Here is a 22110-nt window from a genome sequence, read left to right as displayed (position 1 = left end):
GTGATAGGGCTGATGCTTATCTAGGACTTAATACAGCAGGCTACTGAGAAGGAAAGTGCATTAGAAACCATGGGCAATTATTTGGTAAATTCAGTGAATACCAGTATCTTTTTCTCAACACCTTTGCTTTATTTTATAATACAGTGTCTAAACACATTTAGATTACTGTCTGGAGCCCCCTTGTTGCCTGCTCAAGCTTATAGAATTTTGTTTCTCGTTTAAACTACTGATTGAAAACTTGAAGAAGTCAAAATTGATCAAGCAGCATTAATGATTTTTCCAAATGAATTTCTGAATATAGGATCATCACCAAAATACACTCCTACTTCTGCCTCTACTCCCAGCACCAATCTGGGCACATAATCAGAAATCCATCATGCATTATATATTGATTTTCCACTTCTAGACACTGAGGAATTATAGAACAAGAGAAAATTTTTCAGATGCTTAAGTAGTAACAGACCTAATTTCTTCAGTAAATTGTTTTATTTGCTAAAAGCTCTTGTAAGGCTCACAGGTCTCTGTCTTCAAAACTGAAAAACCTCAATAATAGTCCATATCTCAGAGAAGGAGATTACTAAACATAGAGAGAATACCAAGTTCCACTGCTGACATTCTGCTACAAGCCCAACTGTTAATGATCAATTCATAGTTAAGATTAAGTACATCATTCAGATTCTTTGAGAATGGCTCAAGCAAATTGCCTGTTATCTCCAGGGTAGAACTGAGTGACACTAATAACAGCTTCTGGCACCTGAAGAGAGATACCAATTTTGAAAAGCTGTTTGTTTGGGGTCTTTCACCTCTTAAAATTTTATTCTAGTTGTATACAGTGTAAGGCTAACATCTGTCTTCACTCCATCCATGTTGAGAACAGACTGTTTCTTCAGTCAGGAAAAGCAATAGAAATTAACTAGAGCCATACCTTTGCTTTGAGTGTTCTAGCATGAGAACCAGCTTTTTCAGGATAATTAGGCTTATATTAACATGATCTTTCAGGGTTCTTTAGTTTATTTAAATCCAGCAGTTCAGTTGTCTTTCCCAGGGGTAGTGATTTTTCTTAAAATTCACAAAAATACCAACCAAGACAGACTTCTTTCAGAGACTCATTTTCACAATAATTCTAGTAAAGTTTTGAGGAAGATTTATTAAAAGAATCTTCAGGTAGTGTTGCTAGCATTTATTTATTCTATCCTTTATTTTAGATGGCTATAACTAGAAATAGCAAATTTTTCCAGAATAAATTTCTAAACCTTTACATGAAGACCATAGCATGGGCTCAAAATTGTTGATGATCTCTTTTAAGAAAAAAACACCAGTTTCAGGATTTGCCTTGTTTCTACACAGCATATCATAAATCAAAGCAGGAATCTAAAATATCTATTAATGAATAACATTAACACAAGTACAAAAACCCCATTATGTTTCCAATTCAATCTTCATGCACATATTTCCCTTGGACTACAAACACAGTGAATATAGTGCAGTTGGGGCATCAGATTGTTCCTACTGTTCCTAGGAATTTGATCTGTGCAAGTACAAAATCATTCATCCATAATGTTATTACCCAAGTATCAACACCAAATTACTCAAATATCAATAGTATGATACATGGTCATCTAATAAATTACTTGTGAATGTGTCTTGGCAGTAGATAGCCTTAGATTATTGTAATAGTGTTTTCTTGAGTAACTCTACCAGCCCAAGTCCATAATACCATGCAAACCTGAAAACATAATATATTAAATAGATGTTTTGTACTAAATGGAACAAATAGTAGAATAATCACTTCATAATACACCAAAAAATTGGGAATGGATAAACACTTATTCAACTACACATTTCAGGTTCTCAGCCTTCTGGAACACAAAAGCTATATTTGAAATAATTAAGCTTTGCAAGATCAATTTGAATGTCTTCTAGAATTCTGTCCAGATATTCTCCAGAATTTATGTGTTTCAACCAATCGACTGGAAAAGCTAGAATATGACTATGAGGTTTAATATTGTTTGTGAGAACAATATATTTCCATATTAAACTCTGAATTATAGAAGTTATTAAGCTTTACATAGTGAAAACAGCCTTGTAAATACTAACGATGGAAAATGTAATGCATTAGCTTTCATTTCATGTTGCTTCTTTATATTATTTTTAATATCCTTTCTTTTATGTTGATGTTTCTAGCAGTCTCTTAAAAAAGTATCTACCTTTCTCTCACAACAAATTCTGAGAGGGAGTAACATTTAAAAATGTTTACAGAAATTTAAAATAGTCATATAAACTGTCTTGCTAGCAACATAAAATTTTGGTTCTATGCTTTAAGAAAAACCCTCTCTCATACACATCCTGCATTTTTGGGTTTTTTGAAGACCTACTTCCTCATGTTTGACAGATTAGAAGGACACAAGGAAAAAATTATCAGAGTAGTTTTTCAAGGTTTGAGTATGAGTTCAGGTATTTTGTTTCATATTAATATACCTTTGTTTTCTAGAAGTTCAGATCTCAGGTATATCATTACTACCCAAGACATTTGCTTTATTATATACAAGTTCTATAATATGAACTTTAAGCTTGTTTTTTATTGATGCAGAAGGCTGAATTTTAAAACCCTAGATCTCTGAACAGCTGCTTATGTGCTAATTTTCCATGTGCGTAGTTCTATTCAGTACCTTATTTGAAGTATACAGTAGAATAGATCTCAGATTTGGCTGTTATGGTTTTGAGTGCTTTATGCTTCACTATTAAATATGGAGCTGAAGGCTCTCACAGAATTTAGTAAAACATCTCCTGCCTCTCTGGTGCCTTGATCCTGCTCCAGTTCAGTCCAGCCAAGAAGCCTTTGTAGCCTCTGGTTTCCACCTTGCCTCCCTGGGCCAGCCACTGTTCCTCAACAGACCGAAGGTCATGTAGCCAAGTATGACCCTGCTATTACTAGTCAAAAACTGCAGGCTGGCTTTGGTGCCACTATGATCTACAACAGCTACTGCCTAACCTGCATTAATTCCAGCTCTGTGAATAGGAGAAATGGCTGGCAGACCTAGGCAGTGTAATTCTAAGAAACAACAGCCCTAAGAACCAACTGAGGTAGTGGACAACTTTTGTGCAACTTTTAAATGTTTACTGAGTACCAATTAGAAACAGTAAAATTAACCCCACAAAAATCCCAAACAGATTGAAGAAGACTTCTCTTCCTCCAGTCTCTGGGGGTTTCATAAATCCAGTCCTAGAAGGTTCATTAGAAGAAGAAACTATGGAGTAACCTGTTCTGTACCTGTACACAGCTCTCCTGCAGATAATGTCTTTACATACTAGAGCTCACAATGTATTTCAGTGTGAGAACTTCATTCTTATATTTACAGATGATAAATGAATCCATACAATAGCTAGAGCCTTAAAACATTTAACAAGTATGATCTTACATACTTGCCTTGTTGGACTTTGTAGCTACTTTCATTTCTATTTCATTGCTTTACAAACATTAAACATTACAGAATATTTTGTCGTCCCTCCTAATTTCTTCTGATTTATTAGGATAATATTAAATTAAACAAAGTCAAGTTCCAGGTCTGTATTGGTTCTTTCTGAAATGAATTTTATTTTCCCCACAGCAGCCCTCATAGTATTCTGCTTCGTATTGGTAGATAGAAAGATATTGATTGCACAGCATTGTTTTGGCTACCCCTAAGCACTATTGGCACAGCATCAGAGCTCTTGTTTCAATATTCCCTCCTCACCAACAGGCTGGGGAAACAAAACAAAAAATAGCCAAGACAGCTGACCCAAACTGATCAAAGGGATACTCTACACCATATGACATCTGCTTAGCAATGAAAGCTAGGAGAAAGGAAGGGCAGGAGGGACATTAATTAGTTATGACACTTGTGTTCCAGAGCAACTACTACATGTACCAAAGCCCTACTTCCCAGGAAGTGACTGAACATCACCTGTGGATGGGAAGTAGAGAACAAATATTTTGGGTTTTTTCTTCCGTGTGGGGCTTTTGCTTTTGCTTTATTAAACTGTCTTTATCTTGACTCGCCAGAGTATTTCAATCTTATTTTCCTCCCCTCCATCCTGTTGAGGAAGGCAGTGATAGAGAAGCTTGGTTGATACTTGGCATCCAGCCATGGTCAACCCATCACAATGATGCAACAAAGTTAAACCTGACTATGAGCTTTGGACAGCTATCCCAGTGACTGTGACAAATTTGCAATGAAATTAAATGTTAACACATACAAAGTAAAATATGGGAAAAAAACCCCTTAGCTATATGGAAACAGAACCAAAAAACCCTACTAACTCCCTATTGTAGCTACAAACATCAAACAAAGAAGTACAAAAACTGGGAGATGCTTATCAGTTCAGGCTCTTGCTCATGATCCTCACCTGAGTATGGTTGCAGCTACTCCTGTGCCTGGACATGCATCCCACTGATCTGGACCTTTAGGCTGACCTCCCAGCCTAAACTGAGCCCCACCTGACCATGATGGTCTCCTGTAAAGACTGTCCCTAAGCCTTCTCTGTTCCTCCACGGGGAGAAGTAGGGTAGGATAATTTTCTGCATGGACTGCCATACTCTCTCTTGGCTTATCTTCCTCATGGGGCAGTCAGCCCTTGCTGCTCTCAAACAAGATTATTTCACCCAATGTAGGCATCAGATTATGTATTTAACACAAACAGAAGGAAATACATTTTAAAAATATAATCACATTGCAGAGCTCAATGCCATAATGCATTGCGAAAATCAAAGATATAAAAACAAGCCACTTAGAAAGAAGCCTTTGAGGACAGGAGCATTAGCAGCTATTAAATATGATGATGTATGTTTCATCTCAAATTGGAAAAGGTGCTGAGGACTAGATGTAAGTAGAAAGATCACCCATCATCACCTCCCCATCATACCAGGTCCCAGTTGATGTCAGAGGAGAACATGAGCCAAGGTGGACCTAGAAAGACCTTTATGAAAGCTCCTATATTTCATGGATCTGTTAGCTGCCATGGAACTAATAACACAATTTCTCCAACAAGGCAACTCCCTAGGGCATGTATCTGTCAACCAAGAAGTCAAATTACAGCCTTCAGAACTTCTTTACCTGCACAAATCTGATCCTGGAAGGTACTGGGAAAATCGTGAATGAAGAAGTGGAATTAATCGAAGATCACACCACCTCTTCTCCCACCTAAGTCCTGGGGACGCTGGCCATGAGGAACATGACAACGTATCCTGAAAAACATTAAAAGGTTCTTCTCAGTTTTGAACTTCGTTGTAAGAACTCAACAGATTTGGAAAGAATGAGATAGACTTCAAAGACTTATATTTGGCAGTATTCCATTTTTGCCTAAATCATTTGTCATTAGTTTTAGTGAGCACTGGAAAGATTCTGAATAGGACCTCTAAATTATTCACAATAGAACCATAATTCAGTAGTTACCTGTGGCTCTGTACACATTTACATACATATCTTTTCTAATGATATCACCTCAAAACATGGTAATTAGGAATGGAATTTAACATGTGATGAAAATTGTCAAAATTGTCAAAACTACATGCTGAAGTGATGAATATTTTAATTTTACCTACTTACAGAAGACATTGCTTATATGAAAACTGAACTTTATAATGTTTATGATCATATCTACAAAGAATGAGTATTTAAATATCTAGAGTCTAATTTGACCAGCCTTCTTAAAGAATATCGATTTGCATGAGAAATGCTATAGAAAGCTAAATTATCAACATCTGTTTCTAAAAATACAACACCTCTTTCTTTATAAAATGCTTTATAAAATAGTGCTAATGATGATGTTATTTTTCTGAGAGAGCAGGATTCTTCAAAGTGCCTTCTCACAGCAACAAAGGATGAAGAAAAGGCTGAGGTATTTAATGCCCTCTTTACCACAATCTTTAATAGTAAGACCAATTATTTGCCTGGTAGCAAACCTCTGAGCTGGGAGACAGGGATAGGGAGCAGACTGAAGCCACCATAATCCAAGGGGAAATGGCCAGTGATCTGCTGCAGCAGTTAGGCACATACAGGTCTATGTGGCCAGGTGGGATCCACTGAAGGATAGTGAGGGAGCTGGCACAAGTGCTCAGTGAGTCAACTTCCATCATTTACCAGCAGTCCTGGCTAACCAACAAGATCTCAGTTAACAGGAAGTTGGCAAATATAATGCCATCTACAAGACAGGCTAAAAGGAGGATTTGGGGAACTACATGCCTGTCAGCTGGACCTGGGGCAGGTCACGGAGCAGATCACCCTGAGTGCCATCCCACACCATGTACTGGGCAACCAGGGAATCAGGCCCAGCCAGCACAGGTTCATGTAAGACACATCCTGCCTGACCAGCCTGATCTCCATTTATGACCAGGTGACCAATCTAATGGATGAGGGAATGGCTGTAGATGTTTTCAGACTGGACTTTAGTAAAGCCTTTGGCACAGCATTCTCCTGGAGAAACTGTGCTCATGGGTGCACAATTCACTGGTGTCCTAGGGTGACATTATGATGCTTGTATCCCCAGTCATCTGTTATGTTAATGAGGTGGGGAGAAGAAGGAGCGCAGAGTTTCGTTATCAGCTGCACTCTCCCCCACAGTCTTCTGGAACACAGAACTCCACTGTAGTTGTGTGGGCATGGATGGGGCATAACGCCACGCTCCCTTTGCTTTTTATTTAGTTAGTTTAGCTAGCTGGGGCAGTCTGAGTTTTCCCTGGACTGTTTTTCTTTCCCTTTTTCTTGGAACCATTCGAACCTGCTCCAGATCAGGATCCAGGGAAACACTGAGAATTTGCACTTTGTAGCCTGCTGGGGCCTGCTTTGGGCCACAGCCTTTGCCAGTGCCGGAGTGACCGATAACTGAGCAACCACCCACTGGAGAAACTTTCTGAATTTGTCATCTCTTTAGAGCAGTGGATGAGTTTTGTCATCTGGTATTGTTCATTTTGTGTGCTGGAGAGTGCCTTGCCTGTTAAATAAACAGGTTCTTTCCACTTCTCTCCAAGGAAATTTTTCCAAACCAGTTTGGGGGAGGGGCTGTGTGGGCTGGCTTTTTGGGGAGTGCCTTTTGGAGGTTTTCTCCCAGATTTGCCCTAAACCAGGACAACTGGGTAAGAAAAAGGCTGGATGGAGAGGCCCAGAGAGTGGTGGTGAGTGGAGATACATCCAGTTGGTGAACAGTCATGACTGGTGTTGTCTAGGGCTCAGTGTTGGGGCTGACACTGTTTAATATTTAATATTGATCTGGAAGAGGGGATGAAGTGCACCGTGAGTTCACAGCTGACATCAAATTGGACAGGAGTGCTGATCTGCTGAAGGGTAGGAAGGCTCTGCAGGGGGATCTGGACAGACTGAATCAATGGACTGAGGTCAATTGTATGAGATTCACAAGACAAAGTTCCAGGTCCTGCACTTTTGTCACAACAACCCCAGGCAGCACTAGTGACTAGAAACCTGCACGATGAGAAAGGACCTAGGGGTGCTGGTTAACAGCAGCTGAACATGAGCCAGTGTGTGCCCAGGTGGCCAAGAAGGCCATCAGCATCCAGGTCTGATCAGAAATAGTGGGGCCAGCAGGACCAGGGCAGTGACTGTCCCCCTGTATTTGGCACTGGTGAGGCCACACCTTGAGCACCATGTTCAGTTCTGTGCCCCTCACTCCAACAAGGACATTGAGGTGCTGCAGCATGTCCAGAAAAGGGCAACATGGTTGGAAAAGGGTTTGGAGCATAAGCCCTGTGAGGAGATGCTGGAGGAGCTGAGGTTGTTTAGCCTGGAGAAATGAAGGCTCGGGGAGACCTTATCACTCTCCATAACCACCTGAAATGAGGCTGTAGCCAGCTGAGGGTTGGCCACTTCTTCCAAGTAACAAGTGACAGTATATCAACATGTCAGTAAAATTAAACCTGCTGATTTATATTCATTTTAATCTCAGATTTCTTTTTTTCTTTTTACTGGTATCTTCTATAATATAAATATTACCAAAATTAAGTACACCTTATATTTTTCTAGAGTGTGCATTCTGTGTAAGATCTATGGAATTATGAAGCTTTACCAATTTGAACTTTGCTTTTGCATATATGTTCATATATCTTTTACGTATATGAAACAAAATATCACAATAAATATCATGTTAGCTGAGCAGCAAGCTTTTCACAGGTAGTTCACTTATTTAAAACACTGAATTTCTGGTAAGAAATTCCACAGATGCTATAAAAATAAATAAATTATTGGCTAGGAAGACTATGCTAGGATGTTGTTTTGAACATCTTGAATTTTTAATGTTTTCTCTCTGCTTCTGGGAACCTTTCTTCACCTGTGATTAAACTTAAGGAAAAGATGAAACGCAATAAAAGTTCAAGTACAAACTGTAGGCCTAGATATGGCTACAACAAAAATGTTAACCCTTCCTTTAGACTGCATAACTCTGTAAACTGTTGACAAAAGACCAAAGTCTCGTCTACTCAAAGTTCTGAGTCAAAAGCCTCCTTCGAGTGAATGAAAAAGGCTATAAAATTAAGAAAGAAGACTGTGGCTGTACATCACAGAATCATGGAATGTCTGAGTTGGATGGGACCCACAAGGTTCATCAACCCTAACTCTTGTCCCTGTACAGGACATCCCAAACAATCTCACAATGTTCCTGAGAGTTTTTTCAAACTCTTACCCTCTGTGAGGCTGATGCTGTCACCACCTCCCTGGGGAGCCTGTTTCAGTGTTCCATCCTCTAAGCAAAGAACCTTTTTCTAATATCAACCCAAACATCACAGACACAACATTCCCTCGGGTCCTATCACTAGTCACACAGAAGAAGAGATCAGTGTCTGCCTCTCTTCTTCCCTTCACAAGGAAGCTGTAACTGCAATGAGGTCTCCCCTCAGCCTCCTCTTCTTGAGGCTGAACAGACCAAGCGACCTCTTCTCATACAGCTTCTCCTCCAGATCCTTCACCATCTTCCTTGACCTCCTTTGGAGCTCTCTAACAGCTTTGTATCTGTTTTATACTATGGCACCCCACACTGCTCCCAGCACTCGAGGTGAAGCAGTCCCAGAGCAGAGCAGAGCAGGACAATCCCCTCCTTTGCCTGGCTGTGATGCTGTGCCTGATGCAACCCAGGACAGGGCTGGCCCTCCTGGCTGCCAGGGCACTGCTGGCTCATATTCACTTTGCCATCGACCAGGACCCTAGGTCCCTTTCTGTGACACTGCTTACCAGCTTCTCATTCCCCAGCCTATCTGTACATCCAGAGGCTGTCCTCCCAGGGACAGAATCCGGCTCTTGCCCTTGTTAAAATTCATAAAGTTGGTGGCTGCTCAGCCCTTAGATTTGTCAAGGTCTCTCTGTAAAGCGACTCTGCTTTTGAGGGAATCAAAAGTTCCTCCGCAAACTTATTTAGTATCCCTTTGAGTCCTGAACCCAAGTCACTGATCAAAATGTTGATGAGCACTGGGCCTAAGATACAGCAGAAGCCCACTAGTGACCAGTCACCTAAATTTACTCTGTTTACTGTAACTCTTCATGTCCAACCATGAGCTAGGTGCTCACTGATCATGTTTATCCAGATGTCATAATTCTGTCTAGAAAATATTCTGAGAAAAATGAAGAGCTGTGGCACAAGAGTTGCACACAACTCAGGAATTCATACAGAGGTTTGGTTTTATGAAGAACTCTGTTCCCATGACAAGGGGAAATGTCAGAGCCACATCTTGGTCTTCACTTGAAGACTTAATTTAGGGTGAATTATATGCTTGTGATACCAGATTATATTATTTAAACTGAAAGAAAAACACTTGGTTTCAGTAAATTATTGTCAGTTCAACAGAAACTACAGCTCATCTAGATCAGTTTTGACATCTGCAAAAAAAGAATTCACAAATGAAAGCATGATTTTTATAATAAAAGCAAAATTAGAATTGTAGCAGCTAGTTGAATAAATCAGTTTAGGATCTACTGCCATAGCCTTTTTACATACAGACATACATACCTATATAGATTCCTTAGACAAGTCTGATTTTGTTATTGCTGCACCAGTTACATGTATTTTTACTGTTATTTGATATCAATTTTATTGATGTTATCTATTTATAAATTCCACTTCCTAAAATATTCAGAATTCTCAAGGGTTTTCCAGATTGTAATTCTGTTTAAATCTGTGGTATTGGTATTTAAATCTGTGGGCTGCTATTTAAAACATTTAATAGAAAATATGAAAGTACAATAAAACAAGATGGAAACTAAATAGCTGATCAGTATGGCTTATGTTTCAGGTTTTTAAATTATGATCTATATTGGTTTATTTTTCTATTTTCATGTATCACAAAGCCAAATACTGAACAAAAAACCCTTAGATCTATATAAAATAAAGGAAATTTCGCATTTTGTGGCTAAGAAAAATTTTTAAAGGCCCTTGTTACATTTCAAAGGTGTCTTTTATTAAATATCTGATCAGACATCTGTAGCATTTTATCCCAGAGACACTCTGCTCCACAATGTTATCCCACTTCAGGTAAGATTTCAAGTACACATTACCAGAAGTAGAACACTTTCACCTTAAAAACAGGCAAAAACATGTACCTAATCATCTTTTGAGAAAAGCTTTAGAAAATGCATGTAATATAAGTAATGGAAAACATTCTCAAAAACTTTTCCCCCTTTTTTATAAATAGATATATTTTCATTTGAAGAACTTTAATTCCTATGCAGAGAAAAAAATGTAGAAGGAAAAACTTTTGCAAAATCCCTACTGCCCAAGTAAACTGTAATCTCACGCATCATGGCACAATCTCAGCTGTAATAATTTGCCACATTTAATTCCCAGCCATAATTTCTGGCTACTCTTTTTTCCCTCTACAGAACTGTCTGTCTCCAGAGTTAGCTAGAGCTCCTCCCTATTAATGTCCTTTATTAGTACTTCCACTTAGCTATTATACTATAACTACTCTTCTGTGTAATTCCATCAAGGAGATCCATGTTCTTACCGTGTTGTTGGGGTGGTAGTTGAGATGCAAACCACTGTCACATAGGGGAGAGGATGTGCCACTGCTTTGGTCACTGGGGGCACCTAATACAAATACAAATTCACACAAAAATTCTTTGTTAATCTATAATTAATATTTGTATATGTACGAATGCATTCTCCCCAAACCCAAAAAACTTCTATCATATATAACACTCATTTACTTTCTCCATTCAGCCAGTATCTCTTTTCTGGCTTGAGTGGATTGCCTTTGTAAGCTAAATGGAGGCTCAAGAAAACCTTTCCCAATGCTTTGATTAAAAAAAGTTAATGTCTGCTTGGTAAGAAAAAAATCCCACAATGTTTCTTTCAAATTTGACAATAAAAGGGAAGTGTATACCTTCTCTGTCAGCTTTTATTGGAAGGAATTTGTCAGATAACCCTTTTGTTACTCTCAGTGGAGTGTACAGTTCTAAATGCTCTTGTAATGTTTTAGGAAATTACAGCGCTGCTCCTCAAAAGTGACATGATAGGACCCATGCAAATGCACATTCCTGTGCATCACTCAGGCCACTCTGTGATACCACAGCCTTTCATAAAAGGAAGACGGTACTAGGATACATTTTTATTTAAGAATACAGTGTTCCGATTTTTTTTCTTGTTTCATATAAATTTAATACATAGGCAAAATAAAAAGACAATGTTCCATCAAATGCTTGTATAAAATGCTATTTCATTATTTAGATTATTTAATTCCTACTAACTTAAAATTAAAGGCTGTAAGTATCCAAATCAAATATTTATTGTTTTGTTGCTTTAAACTTGAGCAATTTAATTTACTCTCTTAGAGAGCAAAAAGCAGAAGGAAAGCAGAGGTGGCAAAAGGCACAGGCTGATATATAAATATGGTTAGATATGCTGCAATTGTCTATAATTATGCATCCACACTTACAATTTAATATAATTAAAGGAAGACAGCTGTCTCCATATGACCCTCATGGGGCTAGTTCACTAAAACTCAGTTTGGACTAAAACAAAATACTTATCATTCCAGAGTAATTTATTCTTAGGCACACAGACATCTCCACCAAAGCCTCTGAATTTTAAACAGCAAAGTCCTCCAAATATATACACACAATCTCATTTTCACATTTACAAGAATAAACTCCCTGGGACTAAAATACTAGCTGATGCTGCCCAAAAAATTGATTTTAAATACTCTGCACCAGGACGTGAGCTATTGCAAACTAATGTAATTCTACTGTTTTACTTGCAACTTTACTGACTCACACCAGCCAAATGCCTGGTTATCTGTTTTTTCTACCATAGACAGCATTTTTTCTCTTGAAGTCAGTGTTAACACAAGCCCTGGCAATAGGATCAACTCATATTTAGACACCAATGCTGATTGTAACAGCTGCTGTCAATCACCCTCAATGCACAGTAGTTTCAGAAGCTGCAAGTGTTCATGGGTACTGAATTGAGGGTTCTTTGGTCATGTAATAAAGGCTTACATGCACAATCTTCATTCAGTGGCAGTTTGAGAAAAGCAGGTGCTCTTTTCAGAAAGGACACAGTTAGGGTCACTTCTTCCCCTGCATTGCGAAGGACCTGTACCTGGAAAAGAAATAAAGGCAGACACCTTGAAATAAACACATTATCAGAATGCATTAGCAAATGTAAGCAACACCACACAGCTTTCCCATTCCAGAATGTAACTGCTTAGCAGTTTATTGCAATTACATTTGTTTGAGAAGAAGGCAAGACGTGAAGCTTGCTATGCACTTGTCTATTGTGTTCCTAGCCACACATACAGTTAATGGGGTGAGAGGGGCATTACCCTTCTGTATTAGTACTGGCTTTGACCTGTGCAGACTTTCTCCTTGAAAATATTCTGCTATGTAACTTCTTCTTTCAGGTCCGGAATCATCCCCCCTAGCATGTATTTATTTTAAAAAAGAAATACATACTTTTCTCTTTGCATATATATTTTCTCTTGTCTTATAAATCCTCAACCAAAACAACAGCAGTAGTTTCCACAGCTGTACCATAATCCTATGAGCAAGTCTTTCCAACACTCAGAGTTAAATTTAGCTGACGCGCTCCAGTATGGATGAGAGACCTAATCTTCATCACAGACACAGAGGAAAAGAACCTATTTTAAGCCTTAAATCTCAGATAAGCACAAGCTTAGGTTTTTGCCAAAGGGCAGCTTGCATTTTGGACACAGAATGTGCAAAGAACCTATCCAGTTGGGAATACTTTTAGCCTTCCTGTACTCTCCCCATAGTTACCCTTTCGGCTTCTGTTCATCTTTAGCTTTTGTGGGAGACAGCTGTAGACATCCCAAACATACAGCAGAGTTAGGGACTCGAGGCACCTCCCAAGAGTAGCAGTAAGGACACAAAAGCAACTAAGCCAAATGCTGTATTAAATGGCTGAGGAGGAACATCTGAATTGGTTTATGAGAGCCAAGAACAACCAGATCTGTTTCAGAGAACAACCATTTCCTGTTCTGCCTCTATAACTTCAAAATTCTTCAAGGGCTGATTTAATTTGGGTGTACAATGACAGAATGTCATGTCTCTCTGAGTGACTGTGTTCATACTGTGAAGAGCCAGATTACAGGCAGCTGAGAGCTGCTGTGAGAGAGAGCTGCTACACAGTGAGACATTAGACAATCATTTTAAACTAAAAAATATATCTCCTCCTTTTCTCCTGTGTAGCTGGATAACACATAGGCAACTCTTCTATCATGCTGCTGCTTGTGAGAAAGCCTTGTAAATAATTAATGAAGCACTGTTATTCTTTGATTATGCTTGTCAATAACCTACTCAACAGAGTTATTTACATGCATGTGTATAACTATACATTGGGATGCTTTCACATGCAATCACTGCATTATGGTGTAAACTTAAAGTAATTCTTCAGGAAAAAATGTCAACTTTGCCTTCAAACACAATATTGCCTACCCCAGGCTGGTTGCCACAGAGGACTGAAATATGATGACAGAATATTTGATTCAGTAACTGAAATTTTAGGGTCTTTATTGTTTAAAATAGCACAGTGGTAGCCAATGCACATTTTGCAGTTTAGTATGTATTTACAAGTATGAGTGCAAATAAACACAGAAACACCACAACAGATTTAATAACTTATACTGCATCCAAAACTTCATCTGTAACACAGAATCATGGAATCACTTAGGCTGAAACACGAGTCTCTTTGATGAGCTGTTCCCAGTTCTGATGCATTTTCTATCTTAAAATTTGTAAGAAGCAATTATTTCTTAGACAGATGACTTGTAATGTGCAGAAAAGTAGACCAAGACTCTGAAGTCCTGAATTCAATGGGAGATACCATCCTATATCCTCAGCCTCCATAGAAAATTCATTCTTTTCCTCCCTTATGTAGCAGTCACACAGTTCAGAATAGTCAGAACCAAAGCAGAAACTTACAGGTATGTCCTCTGTATTGGTTCGACAGATGTGGACAGACAAAGTGCAGGAAAATACAGCTACTCTCTCTACTGTTAAAAAAAGGTATTCCTTTTTTGACTCAGGAACAGAGAATAAAAAAGTGAAGAAGTTACAGCATTACTAACTTTAATTTATAAAGTCACCTTTTAAGATAAGAGTAAGTGGATATCATCTGTGAAAGAAGCTGAGACAATAACAGCCCTAAATCGTTCTTCCAAGAGTCTACATGATTTCACTTGATAATATATTGCTTTGCAAAGCCTGTAAGAGGCCATAAGTAGCCTACTGTGACTTTTTTCTCTTACCTCTCTCTCCCTCAAACCTCTTTATCTCATAGGATGAAAACTTTAAGCTGGAACACAATTCAGTTGAAATCAGCAATACTTATTCAGTGAAATGTATTTTGGAGTGTATGAAGCATATAATCCAGAAAGTGACTAGATTTTGACATGCAGAATAAAGACTAAAGAGAGATAAAAGATTAAAAGAGAAAACTACTAGGTAATGATTGCAACAAAGAGCAAATGAGTTATCGATTCCATTTTGCTTACTTTCTAGTCATTAACAATACCATTCTGGGAAATAAGGTTAGGTGAAGAAAATGAGCATTTTAATTACTTTATTGTCTTTTTCTAGCTTTCAGTTGAAAGCTTTACTATTATTTTACATTCTTTGTCTTTAATTTACATATGAAATGAAAAATCAAATTACTAAAGATAATGACAAATAACAGTCTGTATCAGTACTGAATTTAAATTAGGGCCTCGTTCCCACTGTGTATAAATGGTCAACAAAAAATTCAATATTACTGAAACATAGCTACATAAGTAAAGAGATTTTCAATTCACTACTGCTAATAAAGAAGCCATGTCTAAATTTGCATGAAATAAAAATATTTAAAACATTTTGTCAGCCTGGTTGATGGCAAGTGGACTATGAGTCAACAGTGCCCTGGCAGCCAGGAGAGCCAACCATGTCTCCTGGGCAAAACATCTCCAGCTGGCCAAGGGAGGGCATTGTCCTGCTCTGCTTTGCTCTGCACTGGGGCAGCCTCACCTTGAGTGCTGGGGGCAGCGTAGGGAACCACAATATAAAAAAGACATCAAGCTATTAGAGAGTGTCTAAATGAGAGCCATGAGGATGGTGAAGGGTCTGAAGGTGAAACCATATGAGGTCACTTTTGCTATGTTCAGCCTGAAAGTGAGGAGACTGAGGGGAGAACTCACTATGGTCTTCAACACAAAATTCCCAGTGCTAAATACAGGGAATATTTGTATGACAAAAATTTAACTCAGCAGTAATCCTAACATTTCCAATTTCCCAAGAGGTTATATATTCCTATTGTAGGCCATGGAGAAACTCCCTTCAGAAGAGATCTGGCAATTTCTAAAACAACGTGTCCTAAATTGCAGAAAATGCATGACCAGACACCATTAAAAAGAATTGCTTATTGTTTGGATCATTGAAAGGCAATGATCTATTTTTATTTTCACAGGCTATATAGACTATTCAAGATAATCTATTCAAGACTAGTCAAGATAGATTTTTTTGTTAATGTTTTGGAGATATTCTGTGAAGCCTTAGATTTTAGGCATATTAATTTACCTATGTCAAGTTTTCATTTTTCTAGTTAAAAATGAATAATGGTAACACTTAATATGTTGATATAGAAGTTGTATGGATTATATTATAAAAAGATATTTAGTACTGCTGTTATTACTTTATTTAGCTTTATGTTTTTATTTCAACTAGTGAATAATACCAACTATTCATTTGTTGGTACACAGCATCTAACGAAATCACCCCTGTAACAGGAAAAAGCCACGACAAAGAAAAATCTTAGCATCTCCTCATCAACATTATGGCTATATATATTGAATTCCTGCTGCTGTTTTAAAAACCATATAATATATTTTTAATTCAAAATGAGTACATATGGAAAGACCTGTACAAACAGAAGCATTAAATATTGTCAATAAACTTTGTTATGCAACGTATAACCTTACTACTAGCAGGACCAAGAATTAATTTACTTCTACAACAAATAGCCCTATATAAAGTTAGGATGTTCACGAATGAAATGAGATAGGTAAAAAACCCAGTTGTGCATGTCTGAGCCAGTAGCTGTGTGAAATAGTGACAAGAGAGTCAGAGTTTCTGGAGCGACAGTGACTATATTTTTACGCAATAACTGTAATGACTGTAAGGGAGCTATTTGAAAAAGTAAATTTTATGGTGATGTGTGATATTGCTGAAGAAAATATCTACATAGCAACAACACTAATCCAAATTTTTAATAATGTCTACAATGATACTGCCTTTTAATTTTATAAACCCTTTCAAATTCCCAGTTCAAGAAAACATTTGAGCATATGCTGAAGTCTCTCTCAATATATTCAGGAAAGCAATGAAGGATGAAGTCCCTTCTGTAAGTATTCTTTCCTGAATAAGACTGCAAATCCCCTCTCAAATTACCAGCGAAATTTACCCACCAGTTAAGTGGTAAGGATTTAAAACAGAACACTTATTAGATGCCAAGATCTATATTCTATTGAATTGAAGCAAATTTCACTCTTCAGTTTTTAAAGAAAAATTCAATTTATTGGTGAATACCTTGAACTATACAGATTGGGAAACAGAAAAAAAAGAAAAGGTAGAAGACACCTTTCTAGCCACTTTACAGTTACACAATGCCCAAGCATCAGGTCCATCAGCAGATAACAAAACACACATTTTAACACAATCACACAGAGGTCAAAACCTACAAGGCTTCCTGCACACAACTGTCTTAGATTTGTGTTTATTTAAAAAATCTACTACTTTATTTAGTAAAAGTGCCATGTAATTAATACAGAATCATTAGGAACACATCAGTGCATAGTGAGTTTTTAATTCCTATGACTTAATATTTATCACGGTATTTGCTAATAATTGAAGTTAATCAAGAAATATATTATCAAGAGATATCAAAGCTTCTTCCCTTCAGAAAATTTCTCTTTCCAATATACAGAGCAAACTGCGTATGGTGTATATGGCTGTATATAGAACACAATTTTATGACAGAAGTTCCTATTCAGACTGCACAGTCTGAAGTTCCACTTCAGACTGAAGTATACTTCAGACTATAGTTTGACACTATCACAATTGCACATTTTAAATTTTCTGCTTTCTGGCTCCAAAAACCATGTTAGGTATTTAGATGCAAACCCAAAGGGCACTAGAATTGGGGGCCATCTCAAACAAGGGACAGGAACTGGAGGGCTGAGTGGTGCACTTCCCAAAAACACAGGAAGACCTTCTATTCTGAGCTCTCTTCTGCTGGTATCCTGCTGCTAGCACTGTTTTGAAAAAGTGCAGGGGGATGCAGTAACATAGGAATTTACAGCCAAGACACCCTCCAGTGCCCACCACTAAAGAGTTCTTCTGAGAAGTGCAGATAGAGGTTTATGGACCTGCAAGATGAAAAAGCAATGGAATTGAAGAAGCACTTGCTTCGTGAATGTTCCAGCTACCACGGCACTACAGAAAAGATCATTTCAGAGTAATACACACAGAGATTGAGAGTTTGATGCTCTTTGACAAGTCCCATCAGACTGGCCACTTAGAAGAAAAGTTACTCTTGATCCCAGGTGACAGCACATGTTTTAGCTAGACCATTAGGTGGTTTCTCAGATGTACAGCATCATACCAGTCATCTTATAGATATATTCAGGCTTCCTTCATTGATCCTTGCTCTACCTATTTTCACAGGCTCATGGGCTTTAGTCACAGAAGTACCAGAACATGCAGCCTTGACACCGTTGTATAAAGCATTAGTAGAAAACTAAGTGATCCTCCTTTAAAAATAGATTTCATCATCTTTCAAGACTACATGCCAAGTAGGCTGCTTATATTAGCTAACACTGAGAGGCCTGTACAGAATTTCCTTCACAGGAATGACTAAAATAATCAGATGCAAGCAATATGAATAAGTGTAATGAGGAAGTAGGAGAAAGAGATTAATTTAATAAAAAATTATTGAAAACATAATTAACCTACAAAATAAAAAATATCCACCAGGCAATAGAAGACCAAATATAGATCCCACAGAAGACATAGACTCCTGACAGCTCTTTCTTCAATGCACAAAAAGAATATGATTTCAAACTTTTAAGTTTAAAACTTGCAGAATGGAGCACTTCCAAGTTTGTCTAAAAGATCTGACTGCAGCTTTCTGGAACTCTTTAACTTTTCTTATGTTCCACAATCAACACGAAAATGTCTATTGCTCTTTCAATAGTAGTATGCTGCAACTAATTATTGCTTAGCTGCATGTTTATGTTCTGAAAGGTAATACAGCAGTGCCTTAGCAAAAGGTATCAATGCAAACAAAAAAAAAAAGTCTGCAGAATTTTCCTGTTTTTCTTCCCTTAATCTTAGTATCACTAATATCACTCAAAAAATACTGCTCTTAAGTGCCTAATTTGCATTCTTAAGTCATATACCCTAATTTTGAATTCTGTTTCTCTAAAAGCTGCACATACTGGTCATCATAGTTCATAGTAAATAATTAGAAGGCCATTACTCCAATACACAAACTATGAAACGCAAGGAATTAAAAAATGCTATGTCTTCCAAAACTGAGAACACACCCTGGAGGCCATGACTCATAGGTCATATGGGACATCATGGGTCCTTGAACTGAAACATTTTATACCATACTCCATACTCTGAAATACAAAAATTAACAATTCCTTAAATAGATCCCAACTATAATACACTATTTATCATGATCGGCCAGTATATTCTATCATCTCAACTGGTGGTTGATTCTAATGCAAATGTTCATTTCAATATCAAACAATGGGTCCTGTTAATGATTCTCAACCTATGGACTACTACTTGTGTGGGACTGTGGTCCATTGAAGAAATACACAAAGATGCATTTAATAGCCATTCAGCTCTACATGATAGGCAGCTATTCAGGACAAGAAAATACCTACACAAACACCAAAAAAACCTCAAAGAACTAGAAGACTTCAAGCCAAACTCTTTCCAAGCTTTATGAGCTTTTTTGGTGTATCTATTAGTAGTGAGTACATGCCAGAGTTCAGAACTGCCTATCTTTGTTTTCACATTATCTACTCCATGAATGGCTCTACTTCTCCAGGATTATTCAACTACGGTAAATGAACTTTGTAGTTACACAGTTTTACGAAGTTCTCCACTTTAAACACTCACAGATGTTCCACTTTTTAAATGTGATTATGTATTCGGCTGCTGGGCACTTTCTCTCTGTCGAAGCTAATTCATGAACACATATTTTCAAATTAGATATGTAATGGCTTCCAAAGCAACTGGCCAAGAGGAACAAGATAAATCTCTTAAAAACACTGAAAATGACAGGAATACCAATGGAATTTTTCTCAGTGTGCTTGAAATTAAACAGCATGTAATTTACAATTTTTTTTTAATATGAAATAGGAAACTTGAATACTTTTGGACAATAAAAAACTTCCAGGTAGTTAAAGCCTGTATCAGGAATAGTGGCCAGCAGCAGCAGGGAGGTCATCCTTCCCCTGTTCTTGGCACTGGTGAGGCCACACCTTGAGTGCTGTATCCACTTCTGGGCCCCTCAGTTTGGGAAGGACATTGAGAGGCTTGAGCGCATCCAGAGGAGGGCAACAAGGCTGGTGAGGGGCTGGGAACACAAGCCCTGTGAGGAATGACTGAGGGAGCTGGGGGTGTTTAGCCTGGAGAAAAGGAGATTCAGAGGTGACCTTGTCACTCTCTACTACTCCCTGAAGGGTGGCTGTAGTCAGATGGGGGTTGGTCTCTTTCTCCAGACAGCAACCAACACAACCAGAGGACACAGTCTTAAGCTGGGCCAAGGGACATATAGGTTGCATATTAGGAAAAAGTTTTTTTACAGAAAGGGTGATAAAGCACTGGAATGGTATGCCCAGGGAGGTGGTGGAGTCACCATCCCTGGATGTGTTTAAAAAAGACTGGATGTGGCACTCAGTGCCATGGTTTAGTTGAGGTGTTAAGGCTGGGTTGGACTCAATGATCTTGAAGGTCTCTTCCCACCTGGTGATTCTGTGTGATTCTTACTGTATATTACAACTCTATGAGACTTATAAAATCCCCACTTGTATTTAGGCAACCTACTCAACTCCACCATTAGTCAAATGTTATAAATCCATAAGCCTAATTCAGATTCCAACTCATTTGATTTACCCGTATATTTCATCTTCATATACAACACACTTTCATTAAACTGTATATATGGCAGTAAACTTCTCATCAGCAGAGCTCAGAAATTTAAACAGGAGCCAGATTTTGTTTGGGATCAATTTAATCAACATTGTCAAAACCAGATGTTTACCAAAGCTTTTTTGGGAGAAATGTGTGAACCCCTTAAGCAAACAACACTCCTAAAAAAATGGGAGAAGCCTTTACACCAGTGTTGCAACAGCACCGATTGACTTCTGCACAGCTTTCCACAGGCTTGCACAGCATTGTGTGTGCAGTGGTGTGTACAGACAGATGAATGATAGGCTTTCCCATCAACCTACAGAGGATTTGTAATTTAAGATACAAGATTTTTGGACTTCATAATAATTGGAAAGCAACCATGATGGTAGTCTATGCTGACAATGTTGTTTGGGGCTTTTTCTCCTTCCAATTAGTCATGGAGAATATTCAGAAAAATCTATCAACATCTGTAGCACCTATAACACATTTTAAGTAGGCTCCAGAGGCTTTGCACATTTATCTTCAAAGATGCATGACAAAAATTCAAATTTTTTTTCTTTTCTTTTAAGCAGGCCATATTTTAATACTTGGATAATATGTAGAAATTCTTCTGACTCATCATATCTGCACAAAACTCTTGTGGAATCAATCTTTATTACTCATACAAATAGTATCATTTTAGTGGATTTTAGTCCAATGTAATATAAAGTGTTGAGCATAAGCCAGAACTGTAATTTACAAATTACTTGTAGGCTACCAACCAGTCGTTGGTGGTGCTATTCTCTAATAAGGGTTTCAGATAGTAAGAGATCAATAAAATCATCTTTAAATGAAAGCAGAAAAATTTAATAAAACACATTCTCTTGGACTAAAAAAAAAAAATTATTTAAGGTAGGTATAATATACACCAACTAAATATCCCATCACAGATTTCCCCAACATCTATTTAAGCCAGCTTTTGATTACCATCCACCAACCTGCAAAAAATGATAGACTGTATGGGAATAACACTTTCTGGTGATAAAAGCTGCCCCAAACAAAAACTTTGTGCTGTATACAGGCCAGAGTTTCAGTCATTAAATTACTAATTAATGAAATGTGAAAACCAGCACAACAGGTAATAATATCAGTATCTCCTTTGTAGAATATTAAGATTTTGCTCATGGCCTGCAAGTGTTACAGCACACAATGTATGATAATGCAATGACTATTCTAGAAAAAAATAGAGTGTATAACACATGATCTATCCAACAGTGTAAGAGAAAACAACATAATCCAGCACATTATCATGAGCTGAATTGAACAAAAACATTGTATATTATCTCTCAAAACCAAAAGCCACATTTTAGCAATTGTCCAGGAAAACCTTAGAAGAATAACCTTGTACTTATGACTCTCCACTCCCAATACAAAAGTCACATAAAATACAAAATATAGC

General features: G+C 37.7%; 1 protein-coding gene across 2 annotated transcripts in view; it reads right to left on the bottom strand.

The window, feature by feature from the left end:
• Positions 1–22110, bottom strand: part of SNTG1 (syntrophin gamma 1) — a 320654-nt gene that overhangs the window by 98085 nt on the left and 200459 nt on the right. For both annotated transcript variants that reach the window (XM_066563043.1, XM_066563052.1), the window contains 3 exons: positions 12471–12573; positions 10979–11061; positions 5094–5224 (listed from right to left, as the gene is read on the bottom strand). In XM_066563043.1, coding sequence (XP_066419140.1) covers positions 5094–5224; positions 10979–11061; positions 12471–12573 — 317 coding nt within the window. The remainder of the gene's footprint in view (positions 1–5093; positions 5225–10978; positions 11062–12470; positions 12574–22110) is intronic.

Source organism: Molothrus aeneus, chromosome 1, assembly GCF_037042795.1.
Source record: "Molothrus aeneus isolate 106 chromosome 1, BPBGC_Maene_1.0, whole genome shotgun sequence".
Taxonomy (NCBI): Eukaryota; Metazoa; Chordata; class Aves; order Passeriformes; family Icteridae; genus Molothrus; species Molothrus aeneus.
This window is presented reverse-complemented; position numbering and strand designations above follow the sequence as displayed.